Source organism: Megalobrama amblycephala, linkage group LG2 (assembly GCF_018812025.1).
Source record: "Megalobrama amblycephala isolate DHTTF-2021 linkage group LG2, ASM1881202v1, whole genome shotgun sequence".
In the NCBI taxonomy this organism is placed as follows: Eukaryota; Metazoa; Chordata; class Actinopteri; order Cypriniformes; family Xenocyprididae; genus Megalobrama; species Megalobrama amblycephala.
The window spans coordinates 53679601-53698851 of record NC_063045.1 but is presented as its reverse complement, the minus strand read 5'-3'; the positions used below and the strand labels follow the sequence as shown (position 1 = coordinate 53698851).

The 19251-nt window shown below is 35.4% G+C and overlaps 2 protein-coding genes across 8 annotated transcripts in view; one reads left to right on the top strand and one right to left on the bottom strand.

The window, feature by feature from the left end:
• Nucleotides 1-1163: 1163 nt before the first annotated feature.
• On the bottom strand, nucleotides 1164-16853 carry samsn1b (SAM domain, SH3 domain and nuclear localisation signals 1b). 3 transcript variants are annotated; one of them, XM_048180915.1, is made up of 17 exons: nucleotides 16750-16787; nucleotides 14901-14967; nucleotides 14626-14763; nucleotides 14239-14303; nucleotides 12247-12284; nucleotides 11697-11777; nucleotides 11277-11371; nucleotides 10930-10992; nucleotides 8864-8987; nucleotides 8383-8786; nucleotides 6150-6224; nucleotides 5938-6063; nucleotides 4751-4862; nucleotides 4415-4566; nucleotides 3215-3421; nucleotides 2905-3055; nucleotides 1164-1727 (listed from the first exon to the last, which is right to left on the bottom strand). In XM_048180915.1, exons 2-17 carry the CDS (start codon nucleotides 14961-14963, stop codon nucleotides 1543-1545), a joined length of 2079 nt encoding a protein of 692 aa, XP_048036872.1. In that variant the 5' UTR covers nucleotides 14964-14967; nucleotides 16750-16787; the 3' UTR covers nucleotides 1164-1542. The 3 variants fall into 3 exon arrangements, with proteins under 3 accessions (XP_048036872.1, XP_048036873.1, XP_048036875.1); XM_048180916.1 differs by lacking the exon at nucleotides 14901-14967 and having other exon boundaries at nucleotides 16750-16853; XM_048180918.1 differs by lacking the exons at nucleotides 8383-8786; nucleotides 8864-8987; nucleotides 10930-10992; ... (5 more) ...; nucleotides 14901-14967; nucleotides 16750-16787 and adding an exon at nucleotides 6468-6855.
• The window catches only part of nrip1b (nuclear receptor interacting protein 1b), a 76406-nt gene continuing 72777 nt past the window's right edge, over nucleotides 15623-19251 (top strand). For 2 of the 5 annotated variants that reach the window (XR_007183533.1, XM_048180911.1), the window contains exons 1-2: nucleotides 15623-15726; nucleotides 17262-17476. The gene's annotated coding sequence lies outside the window, so the exon portion shown is untranslated. Of the gene's footprint in view, nucleotides 15727-15832; nucleotides 15850-16563; nucleotides 16606-17261; nucleotides 17477-17937; nucleotides 19083-19251 lie in introns of those variants that run through there. The other 3 variants (XR_007183534.1, XM_048180914.1, XM_048180912.1) reach the window with 3 other exon arrangements.

Sequence of the window (19251 nt, the reverse complement as noted above, 5' to 3'; positions counted from 1 at the left end):
ATGTTCAGTCTATAGGCGTATAGTCGTTTACAAAGTGACATTGCCAACTACTGGCCTGGCACCATAATACAGCGTTTTTAGTCGTTTTGACAACAATGTCATGTCGTCTGTATGCAAAAAAATACCATTTTTAGTACATAGCTGTCGTGTAAATGTACCCTACAGGTTTTTTATTGTATATTAATGGGTAATACATTGGCCATATTCATTCATGAGCAGAAAATTTGTGCAACGTTCATGTGGCCAGTAAGATTTTTTTTAAAATAAATTAATACTTTTACTCAGCAAAGATGCATTAAATTAAACAAACATGACATTAAAGACATTTATAGTGTTACTAAATATATCCATTTCAAATAAATGCTGTTCTTTTGAAGTTTCTATTGATCAAACAATCCAAAAAAAATATATAATAATATTAAAAAATTATGTTTTTCTGGTTTCCCAGAAAAATATTAAGCTTAACAACCATTTTCAAAATTGATAAATGTTTTGTGAGCTGCTAAAAATTCAGCCTTGCATCACGGGAATAAACATTTATTTTAAATTGTAATAATAATTCACAATATTAATATTTTACTGTATTTTTAATTAAATAAATGCAGACTTGAAGAGAATTTTTAAAAATCTTACTGACCCCAAACCTTTAAACGCTAGTGTATAGTCATTACAAGTCCGTAGTTTATGCATATTCAAAAATGAATCAAAGTTTAATTGTTTGAATGTGCATTAACTAATGATTAATAAACCATTATAGAATGCCATATTTGTTAATGTCAGTAATGGAAGTTATTATAAAGAGTTACCAATTAATATGCTTTAAGATAGACTTAAGCAAGAACTGTGTGATAATGTTGCCAAACTGCTTTTTTTTTTCTCCAGCAATTATATATATATATTATATATATTTGAGTTATATATATATATACATGCCGTCAATGTTTTAAATAGTTTGCTATTTATGGAGTTAGTAAATGCTCACACTAGATGGCAGCAACAAATCAAGACTGACTAGTGTGAATGACACAGTGTTTCAGTTTCAGAGTATTTCTGATCTTTTTGTTTCTGTTGACATTTTTAGTTTGAGGAAACCACTGCCATAAGCTCTGTACCAGTAACTATCATTATATTAATATGACTGGATATGTAACAGATGAAAATAGTACAATATAAAGAATTCTTTTTATTGCATAAAATAATACATTTGTAATCTCAGTAGTTTCTTGTTTTGTCTAGCATGTGCAAGGCAAAGTTTAAATGGTTTACAAGAGCAAAGTTGTACCTCTCTTACCATATTTACAGTATATTTACATGTCATCTTTAATGTCTGTATATCTCTAATAACTTCACAGTGTCCATGACGTGAGAGTCCAGTGTCATCAGACATCAAAACTCCTTAATGCAACAGATCTGAAACACAAAGTCTTCTTTACACTGTCAAAAAATCCGGCCAAAATAGGTTGTGGTCAGCGGGTAACAGTTTTTGCACCAACCAGAGGCAGACAAGGGCAAAAAAAAACAAAAAACATGCAGGGCTGTGGTTTATGCTTCTGTTGTCGGTGGGCTGAGAGGGGCCAGCTGGGTCTCTGTGTCCTCTTTACTGTTGTCTGAACAGTCTGATCCGATGTAACAGCCCGAGTCTCTGGGACAGTTGCTCAGTTCGACTTTGACTTCTTCAGAGGGAGATTTGGGCTCCTCATTTGTCTCTCCCAGATTCTGATTATTATCTGTATTAGAAAAAACAAGGCTTTCACAACAAGCTGTGGTTTTGTACACGCACAGACGCAACGATAATGTCATCGGATGATTGTGCATAAATATTCATGAATTACTTGGAAGTATGTCTTATAACACCTAACACACGCAAGGTTTTTCTGTGTATTGCAGCATTTGATGTAGTTGGTGAGGTGTGGCTGTATGAGACGGATACCCACAAACTCACTGCTCAACACACTTCCTGTTGGGTCTTTCATCACATGCAGGCGACTGGCCTCAATGACATTCACTTTTTTCCACTAGCAGCATTTTTTTTATTTTATTTTTTTTATTAAGCTACACTAATTAAAAAAAAACCCTGAAACTCCTTTTCTAGTCATTATGGACAATTTTAAAGATATTTTAATTTTTTTAAAACATCAATGTATTCAATTTTTTATTAAAAATATTTTAAAAAGTTTATATTATCTATTTAAATATATTTAATATTTTATATTTAAAATGTATTTAATAAAACACCTTTTATTTACACATTAATTTTATTCAATTTTTTTATTTAACATTTATTTAAATATGTTAATATATTATTTAAAAATATACATTTTTAAAAATGTTTTTAAATGTTTTATTTAAAAATATATACTTTTACATTGTTTAAAATGACTTTGTTTTCTCATCTTGTCCTGTGGTTAATTTATTATGTCATAAACAAAATTTTATTAAAATATTCTGTTAAAAATTTCAATATTTTATATTATTTACTTAAATATATCTTAATTAATAATATCTTATTTATTTTATTTAAATATAGTATTTAATTTAAAATATATATATTTTACATTTTTTAATGCATTTTAGCTCATTTTTGTTTTGTGTTCATTATGTATATCACCACAGTTATACAACTGAGGGGAAGAAACTAGATTTTTATCTGAGGAAAGACGTGTGAAAACTTGAGTTTTCAGCTTGTCGCTTCACCATTGTGGCTTTGATGAGGTTTGTTTTTGAGTTTCTGAAACGATCAGAGCTCTGAGGAGCTCATCCTACATCACCACTTTAACTGAGAGAGATTTTTTATAAAACTGAAAATTCAACAACATGTCTTGGAAAACAAAGATAGCATCATTTATGTGGCATTTGCTGATATTTTTAACTTCGTTGATGACTTTTTGATGTTCACCCACTTACATTCAGGGTCCTGCAGGCTTTCTGCTGCCGCTAGCAGCAGGTGTCTGTGTTCAGGGTCGGTCATATTCAGCTCTACAAGGTGCTGCTCCTTCAAATCCCGAAGATCGTCCACCGTCTGATACCCGTTCAACAGCAGAGATGAAATGTGCTCCTGCGGTAACAAATTTGTCTGTTAAAGTAGCACCAACTTCACAGATAATACATAACATCCTGTTTTTGAGCTGTTTGAAAGTGAATTGGGTGTTTTTGGCTCTTCTGAATGGTGCAGGTTGATCATCAGTGATAGTATTTAATTGTACAGTTTAAGCACCTCCAGATTGAGTCTTTCCAGAAATTCCTGAAGGGTTTTGGGTCGAGGTCTTCTGCTCCTCCTGTGAGAGCGAATCCTCGGTTCCGGCACGCTTTCCTCCACCAGCATGTCGACGTAGATGAACTTAAAGCTTCCCACTTTACCGTTCAGCATCCCAGTCCAGATTCCCATGGCAGGTTTACTGATGATCTCAATAATATCTCCCACCTTAAAAACAAAAAATAATACATGGCAATGGAACAACAAAACCTCAAGTTTGAGAGACTCTGTGTCATATAGACTGGGAACAAAGTCAGAAATAATTCTAACATGCTGATTTGGTGCTCAAGAAACATTATTATCAATGTTGAAAACGGTTGTGCTGCTTAATACTTTTACGGAAACCATCAAACACGTTTTTCAGAATTCTTTGATGAACAGAACATTCAAAAGAACACCATTTATTTAAAACAAAAATTGTGTATTGAGTTAGCACTGCTGAGTTGAGTTTGTTTCTTTTCACTTAAAGGGTTAGTTCACCCAAAAATGAAAAATCTGTCATTAATTACTCACCCTCATGTCATTCCACACACGTAAGACTTTGGTTCATCTTCAGAACACAAATCAAGATCTTTTTTTATGAAATCTGCGAGATTTCTGTACTCTCCATTGACGGCTATACCACTTTGATGCTTCAAAAAGTTCATAAAGAGAACGTAAAACTAATCCATATGAATTGAGAGGTTTAGTCCAAATGTATATCGCTTTATATGATGAACAGATTGAATCTTTTATTCACATATAAACATTCATCAACTCGCACCGTAGTTGATGTGGTAAACAGAAGCTCGCGTGCAAGAACAAAAAAGGTTCATTCTTCCGCAGGTTCGAATGAGCTTCTGTTTATGTTCGCTGATCAATGCTTATATGTGAATAAAAGCCTAAATTCAATCTGTTCATCATATAAAGAAAATTTGGACTAAACCTCTCAATTCATACGGATTATTTTTACGGCCTCTTTATGAACTTTTTGAAGTGTCAGTTGCGTAGCTTTGAATGGTGGGACAAAAATCCCTCAAGTTTCATCAAAAAGATCTTTATTTGTGTTCTAAAGATGAATGAAAGTCTTACGGGTTTGGAACGACATGAGGGTGAGTAAATGATGACAGAATATTCATTTTTGAGTGAACTAACCCTTTAACATCTCACGTTGGTTTTTACCTTGAGTTTGAGAGACTCTGTGTCATACGGACTGGGAACAAAGTCAGTGTGGACCTTGGCTCTCCCGCAAAACTGGCCTGTGTAGGGCACGTCTTCTTCTAAACGCAGGCTGTCCCTGTTACTATAACCTTCAGAGCTGCTGGTCACGCCACCTAAAGCACCAGGAAATGCAAAAACAACCAGTGAAACACAAACCACATGGTTGAAATGTCAAGAGCACATCTGCACCAAAATGTCATTTCAGCATTTTTGCTCATGTGGCAGCTCTGTTTAAATTGCACATCAGACCTATGGTCCAATAACAAGTGGTCTACTAGTTGTAGAAGATCAGCTTACTAGATGAACTCTGGCCGCTGTGCAAACTGAACAAACTTTCCATGGAGGGGTGACAGCCTTTGGCCAGCGTACCGTCCCCGACTTCAGCCACCACAGCTTCAGTCTCCTCGCCCTGTGAAAAACATCAACTGCATTCGTGAGCGGAGAAAGTCTCAGGGAAGTGTCCCAATCAAAAGCTGATACGTGACAGGTCTTCAGGTACCAAGTCGGGTCGTGCGAGGCCGCGGGCCGCTCGAGGGAGCAAAGTCTTTAATCCGTGAGAGCTGCGATGCCATTTTTACCTCAGACACGGGAGCTGCATGTAATCCACCCACACAAGCTCCTCAGAAGCTCTTTATAGTACAGCGGCAAATAAAGGCACACTGCTTCATGAACTAAATAAATGAGAAAACTACAGAAACGTTGGGCGTTCTTGTTTTTACTGCTTTAATACCTCAGACTCACACTGCTTACTCAAGATAAGTGTTGTAGGAGAAACTTTCAAGTTCTTCTAAGAACTTTTACTCTTTGCTTTGTACTTTTTTTGATGTTTAAAAAACAGTTTTAAACCCAAATTGATGTACTTTTTCCAAGCCTGGACATCACTTTTACTGTAGATTTTTACAGTTAACCTTTTTGTCACGTATCAAGTCAGAAGGTTCCTGTATAATTTACAGATTTTCTTTCACATATAAGCAAAGCTAGTTTGAACCTACACTATAATCAAGTCTTCTTGATGAGGACATTTTTAGATGACCTGAGGAAGATTTTCAAAGATTAACAACTTAAATGTTCTCACATAAAATCTATTGTGCGACTCTGAACACTTGGAATATAACATGCAGGTCATACACACTACTTTTATGGTACTTTTTTGTCATTTTTGGACCTCAAAAGCCCCAGACCATATAATATAAAAGAGCACTTTGGACATTTTACAAATTATTTGTGCTCAAAAGTTTGTTGAACTAAGCCTTTAAAAAACCTAGAAGTCAATTTGCTTATCTGAACAACTTATGATGCAACATCAAGTTCTCAAAAAGAACTCAAGAAAAAATGTTACAGAAAAAAATGGTTCTTCATAAGAAGAGCGTTCTTTGCTGAACCTAAAAAACGTAATTTTTTTAAGAGTGCAACAACAACACGGCTGGTAAGTTTTTATGTTGTTTTAAAGGTTAAAGGTGCTGAACTGTCAAGAAAGCGCTCACCGTTTCCTCTGACAGGGCTTTAGTGTATTTCCGGCCCATCTTTTTACGCATGGTCAGTGAGATGTTCTTCATCTTCTTCCCGAGACCTCCTGATTTACTGGGATCCACCTCAGCTGCTTCCGTGGGCTACACATGGAGTTCAGAACAAGTTTTTTTGTCAGTACAAGTTCAGTTTTTTTTATATGTGCATTATTGAAAAGAGAAACACTCACCAAACTTTCTCCCTTATCTTCTGCCTTGACCTGGGTGTGCTGCTGTCTGTCAAAAATCCCAAAACTGGTGGATCGCTGAAACAAAATGAACAAAATAGGTTAATGGTGGGCTGCAGTGGTGAACAGTCCTCTGGTCACAGAAGAGATCACTAATGGCCAACAAAGTGACAGTTTCGCATGGCTTTTGTTTGCAAACAGACAAGGTCAAAACAGAATAATAAACTTTTAAGTGAGCGAACTGTTAGTACTTGCGTAATGTATCATTTCACCACAAAAGATGGACCAACTGTTTGTTTTTGGAAAAGAAAAAGGTTTTACCTTAGGTTTGTTCCTTGATTTGTCAGAGACATTTGATGGTTTCCTTTGAAGCATTCTGTCAACTGTGTCAAATGTTTTTTCTCTTAAGTTCTCCTGACAGAAAGCAGCTCAGCTCTTATTGAAGACACCAGCACTGGCCTGAAGCAACTCACACATACAGCCGAGTCTAAACACACTTCCTCAACCGCACAGGATGTGAGCGTCTACTGACATCTCTAATCAGTGACTTTAAAGTGTCCTCATTAACGTCACCAACGTTTTAGAGCACAACACGGAATTAAAGTTATTGTGATGTAATTTGCATGCGATCTGTATAAGAAATCATTGTAACTGAAAGTTTAATTTATCATTGATTAATTTGTACGCTGTTTTTGAAAGAAGTATTTTGTGCTCACCAAGACTGTATTTATTTGATCAAAATACAGTAAAAACAGTAATATTGCAAAATATTATTACAATTTAAAAGAATTGTTTTCTATTTTATTATATGTTAAAATGTAATTTATTCCTGTGATGCAAAGCTGAATTTTCAGCATCATTACTCCAGTCTTCAGTGTCACATGATCCTTCTGAAATCATTTTAATATGCTGGTTTGCTGCTCAAGATACACTTTTAAATCAGTGTTGTACTGCTTCATATTTTTTTCAAGATTTTATGATGAATAGACAGCATTTATTTGAAATAGAAATAGTTTGTAACATTTTTAATGTCTGCAATGTCCCTTTTGATCAATGTAATGCATCCTTGATGAATTATTTTATTTTTTTAAACTTACACTAAACTTTTGAACAGTAGTGTATATTACATTAAAACTATATATTATTTTATACATAAAATATGTGACATTAAAGGTGCTACAGAGGATGTTTTGTTTTGTACATTTTTGCAATATTACTTGAAACTGTCTTTACTAACTGATAAAAGACTATTTATTAGGTGCACTGAAAGGAATAATATTAATATACATCATCTGTGCACGAGGTAGGGCCTTAAAAACATCAGCCAATCGTTTACACGATCATCGCATAAACGATTGGCCCTCTGGCTTGTCAATCACTGCCGTGACGTTCCTTGTGAGAGACGTGCGCAGCTGCGCGCTCCAGTAACTTTCCACACTCCACAGGCGCCGCATGCAATGTTTTTGTCAGGAGACAGGAGTAACAACTGCAGATTATGAGTTACCTGCGGTGAGTCCGACATAATGAATCCACTAACACGACACAGCGAATGCCGGTGGTAAACACTCGTGTTCCAATACTCGTGCACGAGTTTTGGGAGGCGTTCCCTCGAAATGAGCTGTGAAGGAGGGGGGTTGTTCTTACGCATGCGCTCATTTCAAAAACTCACTAACAGTCTTTGGTTTGTCAGTCGACGAAAAAATCCTCTTTAGCACCTTTAAATACTATGTTACATAATGTAATTGTTTGAAAAATAAAACAAAGAAAATACTGTTTCAGTCTTTCTACTTCAAAAATGTAATTTCAATGTGTTACTTGCCAAATATATATATATATATATATATATATATATATATATATATATATATATTTATATAAACAGCATTTATTCGAAACAGAAATAGGTTGTAACATTTTATATATAAGTAATATAAAAGCAATTTTATATATATTTTTTCATTTATTTTATTTAACTTTGGCAATTACTATTAAAAATCCATCACAAAACAAACAAAAAAATAGTCTTTTAAGCAGTATGCACCACAAATTCCATTGTGGATCAAAGAAGATATTAATAAAAAAAACTTTTGCCTAGTTAAATTGGTATACTTTAGTTAATAAACAAATCAGCTCCCTGTTTTGCATATTTTTGTAGCTTTATCACCTCTCCCTGAAACACATCTGAAACACCAGCATAGCATGCTGTTCTTGTGTGCACTTCTGATCAGTATCTCACCAGGGGGTCTGGCATGTCCAGGTCCATGACGGAGTGGGTGATCCATCTGGCTTGCTGGTCTCGTTTGTAGGGGTCTAATCGGTGAAAAAGCTCCTCGTATTTATCCCAGTCTGTGTCTCTGGGGAGGGTGAAGTTGAAGTTGTACATGACCTGTTCAGCCGTTGACCTGTGGCAGGTGTGTGTGGATGTGTCCCACGCTGGAGAATACGCCACGGGACTCCAGTACTCCTGAAAGAGCCCTGGACTCCAGGAGCCCTCCGATTCTGTTGTATCCACATCCTTCTCCTGCATGGGCTGCTGGGATTGTGGTGGTTGTCGTGTGGGCTTCTTCTCAGCTTTTTTGGTCAGGCTGATGCAGGTTATGACAGGACTGTGGTCTTTGCCATTGGATTCTGTCAAATGACCTAAAGGAAGTAATATAGATTATGCAGCTTTTGTATTATTATTTTGTTCGAATAAAAAAATACTTTAGGTTTCTCACCACCAGGCTCTATGTTGTTCCTCGATTCTTCCGTGACACTTTGACCCCCCTTTTTCACTCCTACCAGTTTCTGGATTTTCTTCAGCGTGCCTTGCGTCTCGTCCTCGCCCTCTGACCTCCTGGTCTGAATCAAAGTGGCATTGGGAAATTACAGCATGTGAAGGAGATCAGAGATGCTCTGTACAGCTGACCTCTCTTACTCTGCCTCAAGATCAACACACATGAGATTCCACGAACTGCTGGGGCTTCTGGGTAATACTAACTCTACCATGAGGCTCTGACCTTATTAAAATCCTTTCACAGATGTGCATTCTTCTTACACTGACATGTCATTTGAGTTCCTCATAATCTGACCTATGAAATTTTCTATGAAAAACGTTTTTCTTTCTTCCAAGCTAACAAAAGTATAAGAACGTTTTGCTAATGTATGAAAACGTTTTTCCCTGATAATGTTATTCCCTCAAACATATTGCGTAACCAATGAGGTGTTACGCAGCATGTTTGAGCTTCTGGAAGAGGTTTGTTCTCATGTGTCATTCAGATTCATGTTCGCTGATCAATGTTGATATGTGAGTGAAAGCCTAAATTAAATCTCTTCATCATAAAAAGAGATTTGGGCTAAACCACTCAATTCACATGGATTCGTTTTCTGATCGCTTTATGAACTTTTTGAAGCGTCAAAGTGGTAGTTGCAAAGCCAGTCAATGGAGGAAAAGACATCTCTCAGATTTCATCAAAAAGATCTTACAAGAAAAGATCTTAAAAAAAGAGTCTTATGAATTTGGAACGACAAGAGGAATGACAGAATTTTCATTTTGGGGTGAACTAACCCTTTAAATTCATCCTAAATGTTGCATTTAAAATGAATTTTCGATTTTATTTTAATTAATTAAAAAATAGAAAAATTTTATATATTTTTTTTTTTAATTTATATAGTTTTTAGTATTTTATTTTTAATTTATTTAAACAAAATAGTTTTGACTTTTTTTAACTGATAGGTTTACTGCCATAAAATAAATATTTAGTAGCTTATTGTGTGTAATTTTATTATTGGTGCATCTATAAGATTTTGCTTAATTTGACTTAAAGGGTTACTTCACCCAAAAATGAAAATAATGCAATTTATTACTCACACTCATGTCGTTCTACTCCCTACTCACTTTCGTTCATATTCAGAACACAAATTAAGATATTGTTGATGAAATCCGATGGCTCAGTGAGGCCTCTATAGAGAGCAATGCCATTGAGGTCCATAAAGGTACTAAAAACATATTTGAAACAGTTCATGTGAGTTCAGTGATTCTATCTTAATATTATAAAGCAACAAGAATAGTTTTTGCGCGTTAAAAAACAAAATAACGACTTTTCAACGATATCTATATGGGCCGATTTCAAAACACTGCTTCAGAGCTTTACGAATCGAATCAGTGAATCAGAGCGCCAAAGTCACGTGATTTCAGCAGTTTAAGTGTTTGATAGGAGATCCGAATCACTAATTTGAAACAAAAGATTCATAAAGCTTCATGAAGCAGTGTTTTGAAATCAGCCCATATAGATATTGTTGAAAAGTCTTTTTTTTTTTTTTTTGCCGCACAAAAAGTATTCTTGTCGCTTTATAATATTAAGATAGAACCACTGAACTCACATGAACTGTTTCAAATATGTTTTTAGTACCTTTATGGACCTTGAGAGTTTCAATGGCTCTCAATACAGCCCTCACTGAACCATCGGATTTCATCAACAATATCTTAATTTGTGTTCTGAAGATGAACGAAGGTCTTACGGGTGTAGAATGACATGAGTGTGAGTAATTAATGACAGAATTTTCATTTTTGGGTGAACTAACCCTTTAATTCTCAGGGGGAAAAAATGCAGTACTCTAAGCTTTATTTCATGCTAAAATCCATTATGCATAATTTTGCAATTTTTTCTCAGAATTAGAATGGAAAATGTGAAAATTCTGGGCTGGACCATAAGTGAAGGCAGTAAAAATAAAAATTACATTAAAAGTGCAATAACTATTAAAAAGTTCAAATTTTAAAGCAGTCAACAGAGAAGAAACTCACCAAGTCTTGCTGTCTGCCTTCAGAGTTTTCTCTATTGGGATTCCAGGCTTCGAAATTCACACCCTGTGAATAAAAACACCAATGCTGAATACATTTGAGAGGGATATTGTCTCAGTGTAAAAATCTCAGGTCTGACATTGAAAGAATGATAAAAGTGCATTATTACACAGATGAATGAATTGCATTAATGTAATGGAGAATTTAATCACAGAGAAGTTTATCCTGTATTATCCAGAGGCACATTTTCTGGATGCCACTCTAAAATGAATATTTGATGGTGTTTGATGTTTTTGTCACATGAAAGTGAGATTGTAGGATATTTTTCCCATGTTGCTGCTGTGATTTACCTGGACAGAAGGATTTTTAACAGTTTTCTCTGAATTCCCCCGCTCCTCATTCTCTTCTCTGGTGAGTTTTGACAGGTGGTGATCTTTGACCATCTCTAGATTAAAAAACAGAACAATTTAGCTCAAGCCCTGGATTTATGACAATTCAGACTTTAGAATTAGATGGAAACTTGGAAAGTCTGGGGAAGAGAGTGTGACCCTGATCACATTTTATCTGACTGTCAGTGAATCAGTCTGAGCCCAAATCAAATCCTCTGTTTCACATGGGCTTTTGGAATTGCTTTGTGTCGTCACTGATCTAATCCACTAAGACTGTTTGACACACACGACTTTCTCTGACCCCTAGCCCACCCCACTTTCTCGGCTAACAATCACACACACAGACACACAGACACACTGCAGTTTTTTTAGACCTGTTACCTGTGTTCATATGGTTCTTGCCATGTACAAAGCCATCTTTTTTCCTGGTGGAAGGCCAGTGGGCATCAGACTCTGTATGATCTGTCAGAGACAATAACAGGTTATTTTAAGAGCAAAACATGGAAGGCAAATGAAATAGTGTTATGGAAAGACGCCGCTGCCAAGTAGGTCAGCAGGACCGGCATTTGGGTAACAGTGCTAAAAAATATAAGGCAGAAGAGCTTTGCTGGAATTCAGTGGGTCAAATGCAAAAATCAGTTCATTTTTTTCAAGTTCAATCCTTAATCCTGAAACAAAGCAAAAATTCAGACAAAGATAAAGCTTAATGCTATGGGTCAAGACAGATGAACTTCTGGATGAAATAAATGACCCTTGGATTATGAATTTGACAGACCTTTAAACTCTATGACACTTTGTTCTATGACAAGCGGTATTATTAGTACTGTAGTATTTAGCGTGTGGTTAAAGTTAGATTATACTGAAGTTCATAATGAACTGTGAGTAACATCAGCAAGGAATTCTGGGTATACATTTAAAACAATAGACAAACCTGTAGTCTCATCTTCAGATGTCGATAGTTTTTGGGACCTGTCATGTGAATAAGAAAATGAATATGATTAATAAGTAAGTATATAAACATTATATATATATATATATATATATATATATATATAAGTCTCCCAATCAATACATTTTTATACATTTATTTTATTGATAAGTCAATGTTATTTTCAGTTTAGAAAATGTCAGTTTTGTATTAGCCTAAGCCTTCGGTTTCATTCAGAGTGCTTGTGAGAGGCCCGAGTTCAAATCCCAAACTTACATAAGTTTTTAAGGTCAGTGTATATAATTGTAACTCATATAACTCAATAACTCTACTATACTATACTTTTTGGCAATTTGCAACAGGTTATACTTTTTAGCAACTGAACTTGCCAATTCAAGTCAATAAATCATCGAATCGTCTGGTGCTGTAGTTTTCAGAGCTCAAGAAGACAGTGACACTACAAGTGCTTGTCAAATAAACACAGTGTTAAATAGCTGATTCTTATTTTCTGTCAGCTACTTAGAAATAGAACTAGCAAATCGATGTTTGTTCCATGAATGAATGACTGTTTGTGTCGGTTCATTCGCATGAATTGCTCATACGGACAGCCAAATGGCCTAAATAAGTTGACGATTCAATTTGAATCTTTTGGAGATATTTTTTTTTACTTGTCAGCAAAAAAAACAAAAAACAAACAAAAAAACAATAGTATCCAGTTGCGGTTCTGCAGTTAGATATATCTATATAGATATATGAACAAAACTGTCTGAATCACAATTCAGTCTGAATCACTTAGTAAGTTTTCTCATTTTTTGATTCAGTGATATTGGGTAACGCATTACAAGTAACTTGCGTTACGTAATCAGATTACTTTTTCAAGTAACTAGTAAAGTAACGCATTACTTTTAAATTTACAACAAAATATCTGTTACTTTTCAAATAAGTAAAACTTGTTACTTTGTTTTCCCAGTTATTGACTGACAACTCTCCTGTCCCCATGTTGAAAGGAATCAAGAGTAAGTGCAGAGGTGTTGTGTGTAAACATGATGGTTACTGTAGTTCTAGACTAAATGTGAACATTTACTCACTTGCACAAAAACAGTCAATATTCTTCAATATGAATAAAAACAGTGAAATGCAATCTCAGAATATTGCACAAACCTGCAATAATTAAATATATTAAATTAAACAAATATACTTTATGTATTTAATCTCACTTTATTAACCAATGTCTTTGCTGCTGACCATCGATGATCCAATTGACTTTAGAAAAATATTACATTTGTGACAGCATGAAGCTTATTCATTTCACTTTTGGTGTGAAAGGGCCTTTACATTTTTCCCAAAAACAGAACTTTTTTGCTGTTATTAAAAAACAAACAAGCAAGCCCAGCATAGGTGAGTAATGTAATGCATTACTTTCCATAAAAAAGTAACTAAGTAAAGGAATTAGTAAGCGATATTGTAATGCATTACTTTTAAAAGTAACTTTCCCCAACACTGGTGCTATTCAGTATTCAGTTTTAAGTTTTTATTGTGTATTACATTACTTATTCTGGTCAAAACTACTTTAAAGGCAGATCACGACCAGTATGCGATGCTGTAGCAGGGACAAGTCTGACATTGGTTTAAACAGTTGGGTTAGAACAGTAACTAAATCCCTCACACTGGTCTCAATTAATATAATCCTAATCCAGCTCTCTCATTCTCTCATAAAACGCAGCATACGGCATGTCATGATCTAATGGCGGCCCTGGCCAAACTGACTGTAACTATTGCAGAGAAGAGATGTTAATGTTATCCTTCCCATAAAAGGTATAGTTCTGAGAAATGCATTCATATGAATTGTATTACTTTATGTAATTAAACTTCCCACAATTGTGGAAATTGTTTTCATTTTCTATAAATTATATACTATTTTTTCAATAAATAAAAAAAAGAAACATTTCACAGGTCTTGAAGTATCATTAACAGACCAATAGATCCAGAACTTACTTTCTCTTCACCTTTTCCGAAGTCTTATTTTCCTGAGTCTTCCTTGTGTGAGTCTCTGGAAGCTTCTGAAATGAGAGACAAGAACATATTTAGTGTCTGTCTTCATTTTGATTCAGATATTTATATGAGATGATCATATATGATACATCAAGTGTGCATCAGCTCATGCGACATCTCGTCAGGATTTGGGGATTTTGGTAATTTCCTAATGAGTGTGACCTGCTGTTCCCCACACACGTCACTCACAGATTAATCAGCGGTTATACAGGTGGCAGCACTTTTGCTTATTAATATTGTCCTCAATGTCACATTCAAACTGCAGTTTAGAATCTCATGAAATACCATGTGAATCCCCTTGCGTTTGTAGGAATGTGCGGATGAACCCACCATGGCGATGCAGGGCTCGGATCCGCTCCACACGCCCATGTTTTTCGCACAGTTTGGGCTGGGTAGCCTTCTGGGCAATGAGTCTTGACAGTTCAGGCCAATCTGGGCTGGTTCGTACAGGCTGTCCGTAGAGCCATCCTGGACCAAAAAAAGAAAAGAAAAAAAAAAGACATTTAATTTAAGAGATTAAGAGCTTTGCCTTTTGTTTTTAGTTACTAACATGAACCACGGTAGTAACCTGAGTGGAAATACCTCCAAAATGTCAAAATTTGTACCTTTAAAGCAGAGTTATAAGGGTTAAGGAGGTGATCTATGACAGGTAAAAGGTGATGAATCATAATTCTGATTGAAAGAAGAGACATTTTTTATCTATCTGAGAAAAAATATATATTCTTGTAGTTTGTTATGCTTTTCTCTTTTTTATATTATTCTTTAATTGATAATATTTTAAAATTTGTATCCACATGTTTTCACTCTGTAATAATGTGGGGTGTGTTTCCCAAAGCGAACTATGGTTGCAAGTTCCGTCATTACCAATAGAGTTCAATGGGACTTACGACCACAGTTGGCTAACGATGCTTTCGGGAAACACACCCCAGATTGATTGTAAATCATGAAGAATAGGTTCAGGTTCAGGTTTTCTGTCCTCCTCAGAAGTCATCAATAGTCCAACTGCTACAATAATTGTTACTGTGTTTTTAAGGTTGGTCATTGACACAGATTTTCTATTCATAAGCTTGCAATTCTTTACAGATATACTTTCAATTATATTCAATATCAGTTCACTTGGATATATATAATATGGTACAGTACATAATATTTCTCAAAGAAAAAAATCTCTAAGAACCCAGTCAGCTGGTACATTACTATATAACATTAACAACTAATTTGTATAAAATTGCATATAATGCATTTTTTACAGTAATAACGTTCTAATAACTTTTTAATAAGAGTAAAAATATGAATATGTAATATAGTGCTTTAAAAATATAACTATGGAGTTTGTGGGCATGGCTTTCCTGAGGTAAATGTGACGTTACGTCACGTGACATTGCTGCCGTGGTTGAAAACACTGAGCGATTACGTGAAACATGTATTTCTGTAAGTTGTACCGTTTCTTCCAACATTCCTTTTGATTTTCATTCATGTTTATTTCGGGCTGTTTCTAGTAGTAAAGAGTAAGAGATTATCGGTTCACCTGCCACTTGAAGTGAGGCGACACAGGTCTGTCACTCCACATTAAAGGGTTAGTTCACCCAAAAATGAAAATTCTGTCATTTATTACTCACTCTCATGTCGTTCCACACCCGTAAGACCTTCGTTCATCTTCGGAACACAAATTAAGATATTTTAGTTGAAATCCGATGGCTCCGTGAGGCCTCCGTAGGGAGCAATGACACTTCCTCTCTCAAGATCCATAAAGGTACTAAAAACATATTTAAATTGGTTTATGTGAGTACAGTGGTTCAATATTAATATTATAAAGCGACGAGAATATTTTTGGAGCGCCAAAACAAAATAACGACTTATTTAGTGATGGCCGATTTCAAAACAATGCTTCATGAAGATTCGGAGCACAAATGAATCAGTGTATCGAATCTGCTGTTCGGAGCGCCAAAGTCACGTGATTTCAGCCGTTGGCAGTTTGACATGCGATCTGAATCATGATTCGACACACTGATTCATTTATGCTCCGATGCTTCATGAAGCATTGTTTTGAAATCGGCCATCACTAAATAAGTCGTTATTTTGTTTTTTTGGCGCTCCAAAAATATTCTCGTCGCTTTATAATATTAATATTGAACCACTGTACTCACATGAACCGATTTAAATATGTTTTTAGTACCTTTATGGATCTTGAGAGAGGAAGTGTCATTGCTCCCTATGGAGGCCTCACGGAGCCATCGGATATCAACTAAAATATCTTAATTTGTGTTCCGAAGATTAACGATGGTCTTACGGGTGTGGAACGGCATGAGGGTGAGTAATAAATGAAAGAATTTTCATTTTTTGGGTGAACTAACCCTTTAAAGAGCGCCAAAACCACATTTAAATTAGGCTATTGTTTGAATTAGTAAAATTGATCGCATTGAAAATATGAGACTTTTTCATATAAAAAGAAACCTGCTCTGTTGTGTCTGTCGGCGCGTTGACAGTTTCCTCTTTGCTCCTCAATGTATTTTTCACTGCGTGACAAAATGGACGTGTGGACGTTAGAATGTGACTGAATTGAATGTCGCCCTGCATATGACAACATTTTATTTTATATATATAGCCTAAACAATATACATAATATACACATATTATAATATAATAATATATAATATAATAATCATCTAATATAATTATCTGACTATTAATATAAGTATTGATGAATTAATTGTTAAATTAATAATGTGCTATCCCACTGCATGGTATGGCTCAGAACGGCTCACTTTTATACTCCACTTTTTATACATTGTAAAATGTAATATATATTTACCTTTTTAAAATTTGTTATTATTATTATTAGACATAATTTATAATATATTTCTATAATTATTATTTTATAATTTTTTTTTTATGTAGTATGGCTGCAACTAAATAATATTCATGCAGCACATGTGTGGCTAAAAGTCTTGCTCTATGATTTTTAGATCTGCACTCTATGAAAATGAAGTATGGATTGTCCAGAGACTCCTCTCACACATGTTCAGGAGCTGCAGGCTGCTGTTGGATGGAAGTATCTGGATTCAGGGGATGCAGTGTCAGCTCAGGACCTTCAGAGGTGCTGTAGTATTCCTGATCCATGAATAGGACATTTTCCTCTCTGCTGATCCGTGATCTGCTGTAAGGAGCTCTCTGTCTCACGGTAATCCTTACCACCGCTCAACGTTTCCATACATGCCAAATCCCAGCCAAATCTATCCCACTTTCTCTTGACTTAAGACACTATCATGATATCTACATCTAAAATGAGCATTTTAGCAACTTTTTCTGGGAAGTATTGGTTTGTAGTATAAAAGTCTGTTGGAAAATCATCAACACTTGAATATACTAAGCCACTGCTGTTATACAAACATACAAGTACTGTAGCATTCAAGTTAAACCAACAGCAGTGGAATCAATGATCTAATCTTGTTCTTTCACCAGCAGAGATGCAAATAATCAGTTCAGTCTGATATAGCATACAGTGTCGGCGTGAATCAATTCAGATCATGAGATGTCAACCTCTCATATCTTCTGGAATAGCTGATGAATCACTCCTGATAAAAACAATATCCTGCTGTCAGTGTATATAAATGAGTAAACGAAGAAACTTTCTCTTACCAGAGTGAAGCAGAAGAGGTTCATTTTCCAAGTCTGTGTCCTGTCCTTGTGATTTCACACACTTTTATCACAGAAGTGCATATGTGCGTGAATGGGTACGTGAGCTCCCACATACAGAGAGTGCTGGATTGAGTGGCTATTGGACTGTCTGTGGCCTCACAGATTAATGCAAGTTGAAAATCCCTCCCATAATCCAATAGCGGCAGTGGCCGTCACTCTCTAGGTGCCCCGTCCCTGCCTGTTAATGAGCTGCAAATACCCACAACGTTCCTTCACAAAAACAAACGTGCCGTCCACGTGCCATCAGCAGGGGACAGGAGGACACGTGGCAGAAGTGGTCACCCCTTTCATGATTTCAGTTGTGTTTTTAATCAGATAATGACAAGTGAGAACAAAGTTTGAGAGTGAATTTAGCCTACAAAAAAAGTACTGGTGAAACCATAGTATTTTGACATATACATCATGGTGCTAAATTATTACAATACTCATATATCATGGTTTTTACTTTTATATTCCAAATAATTTAAAAGTACCAAAAACAAGATATTATCATGGTAAATGTCCAAAAAAATTGGAATACTGGTACCATAGCATGTCCTTAATATAGTACCATGGTACTTGATTGCCTTTGACTCTGGTTGTTTTTTTTTTTTTTTTTTTTTGCAAGTCATTAGTTGCGGCCAGCAGCTCTATTTTTGATCGTGGACTTAAAGTGCTTTTCTTATGCTCATCCTGGAGAACTTTCAAGGTTAGCTGTTCACAGAAATTCTGTTCTTTTGAATGAAATAGAGAGAGAGGGTGGCTAAAGACTTCTCAGCTGGAATTATTTCCTGAACGAGCAGGTTTTGAACTCATACTTGAAGTGTGTGTAATCTCTGGTCTTGACACATGAGATAACTTGACAGGTCACAGACAAAAACAGCTGATGCTGAAAGTCAGTTTCCTGTTTAAGTGTGAACAAGGACAGAGAGGTGTTTGTGGTAATTGTGCCTTTTCTTTATAGGTTGTTGAGTCTCACAGTTTGATAGTGTAGTTGACAGTTCAGTGCATTTTTCTTCTGTTAGCGCCCCCTTGTGGATTTAGGGTGAAATATTAAATATTTAATTTAATTACATTTAATTTATGTATTTATGAAAGCTATTTTAGAGGTGACAAGAGAAAGTATAATATAGTATGATATATGAATTTAAAAATCTAATTAATACCAGTCAGTAAAATCAAAATAGTCCTGTTCTACAGACACTTTTATCTCAGAGGTCAGACTTTTATTAAAGGTGCCGTAGAACGTCTTTTTAAAAGATGTAATATAAGTCTAAG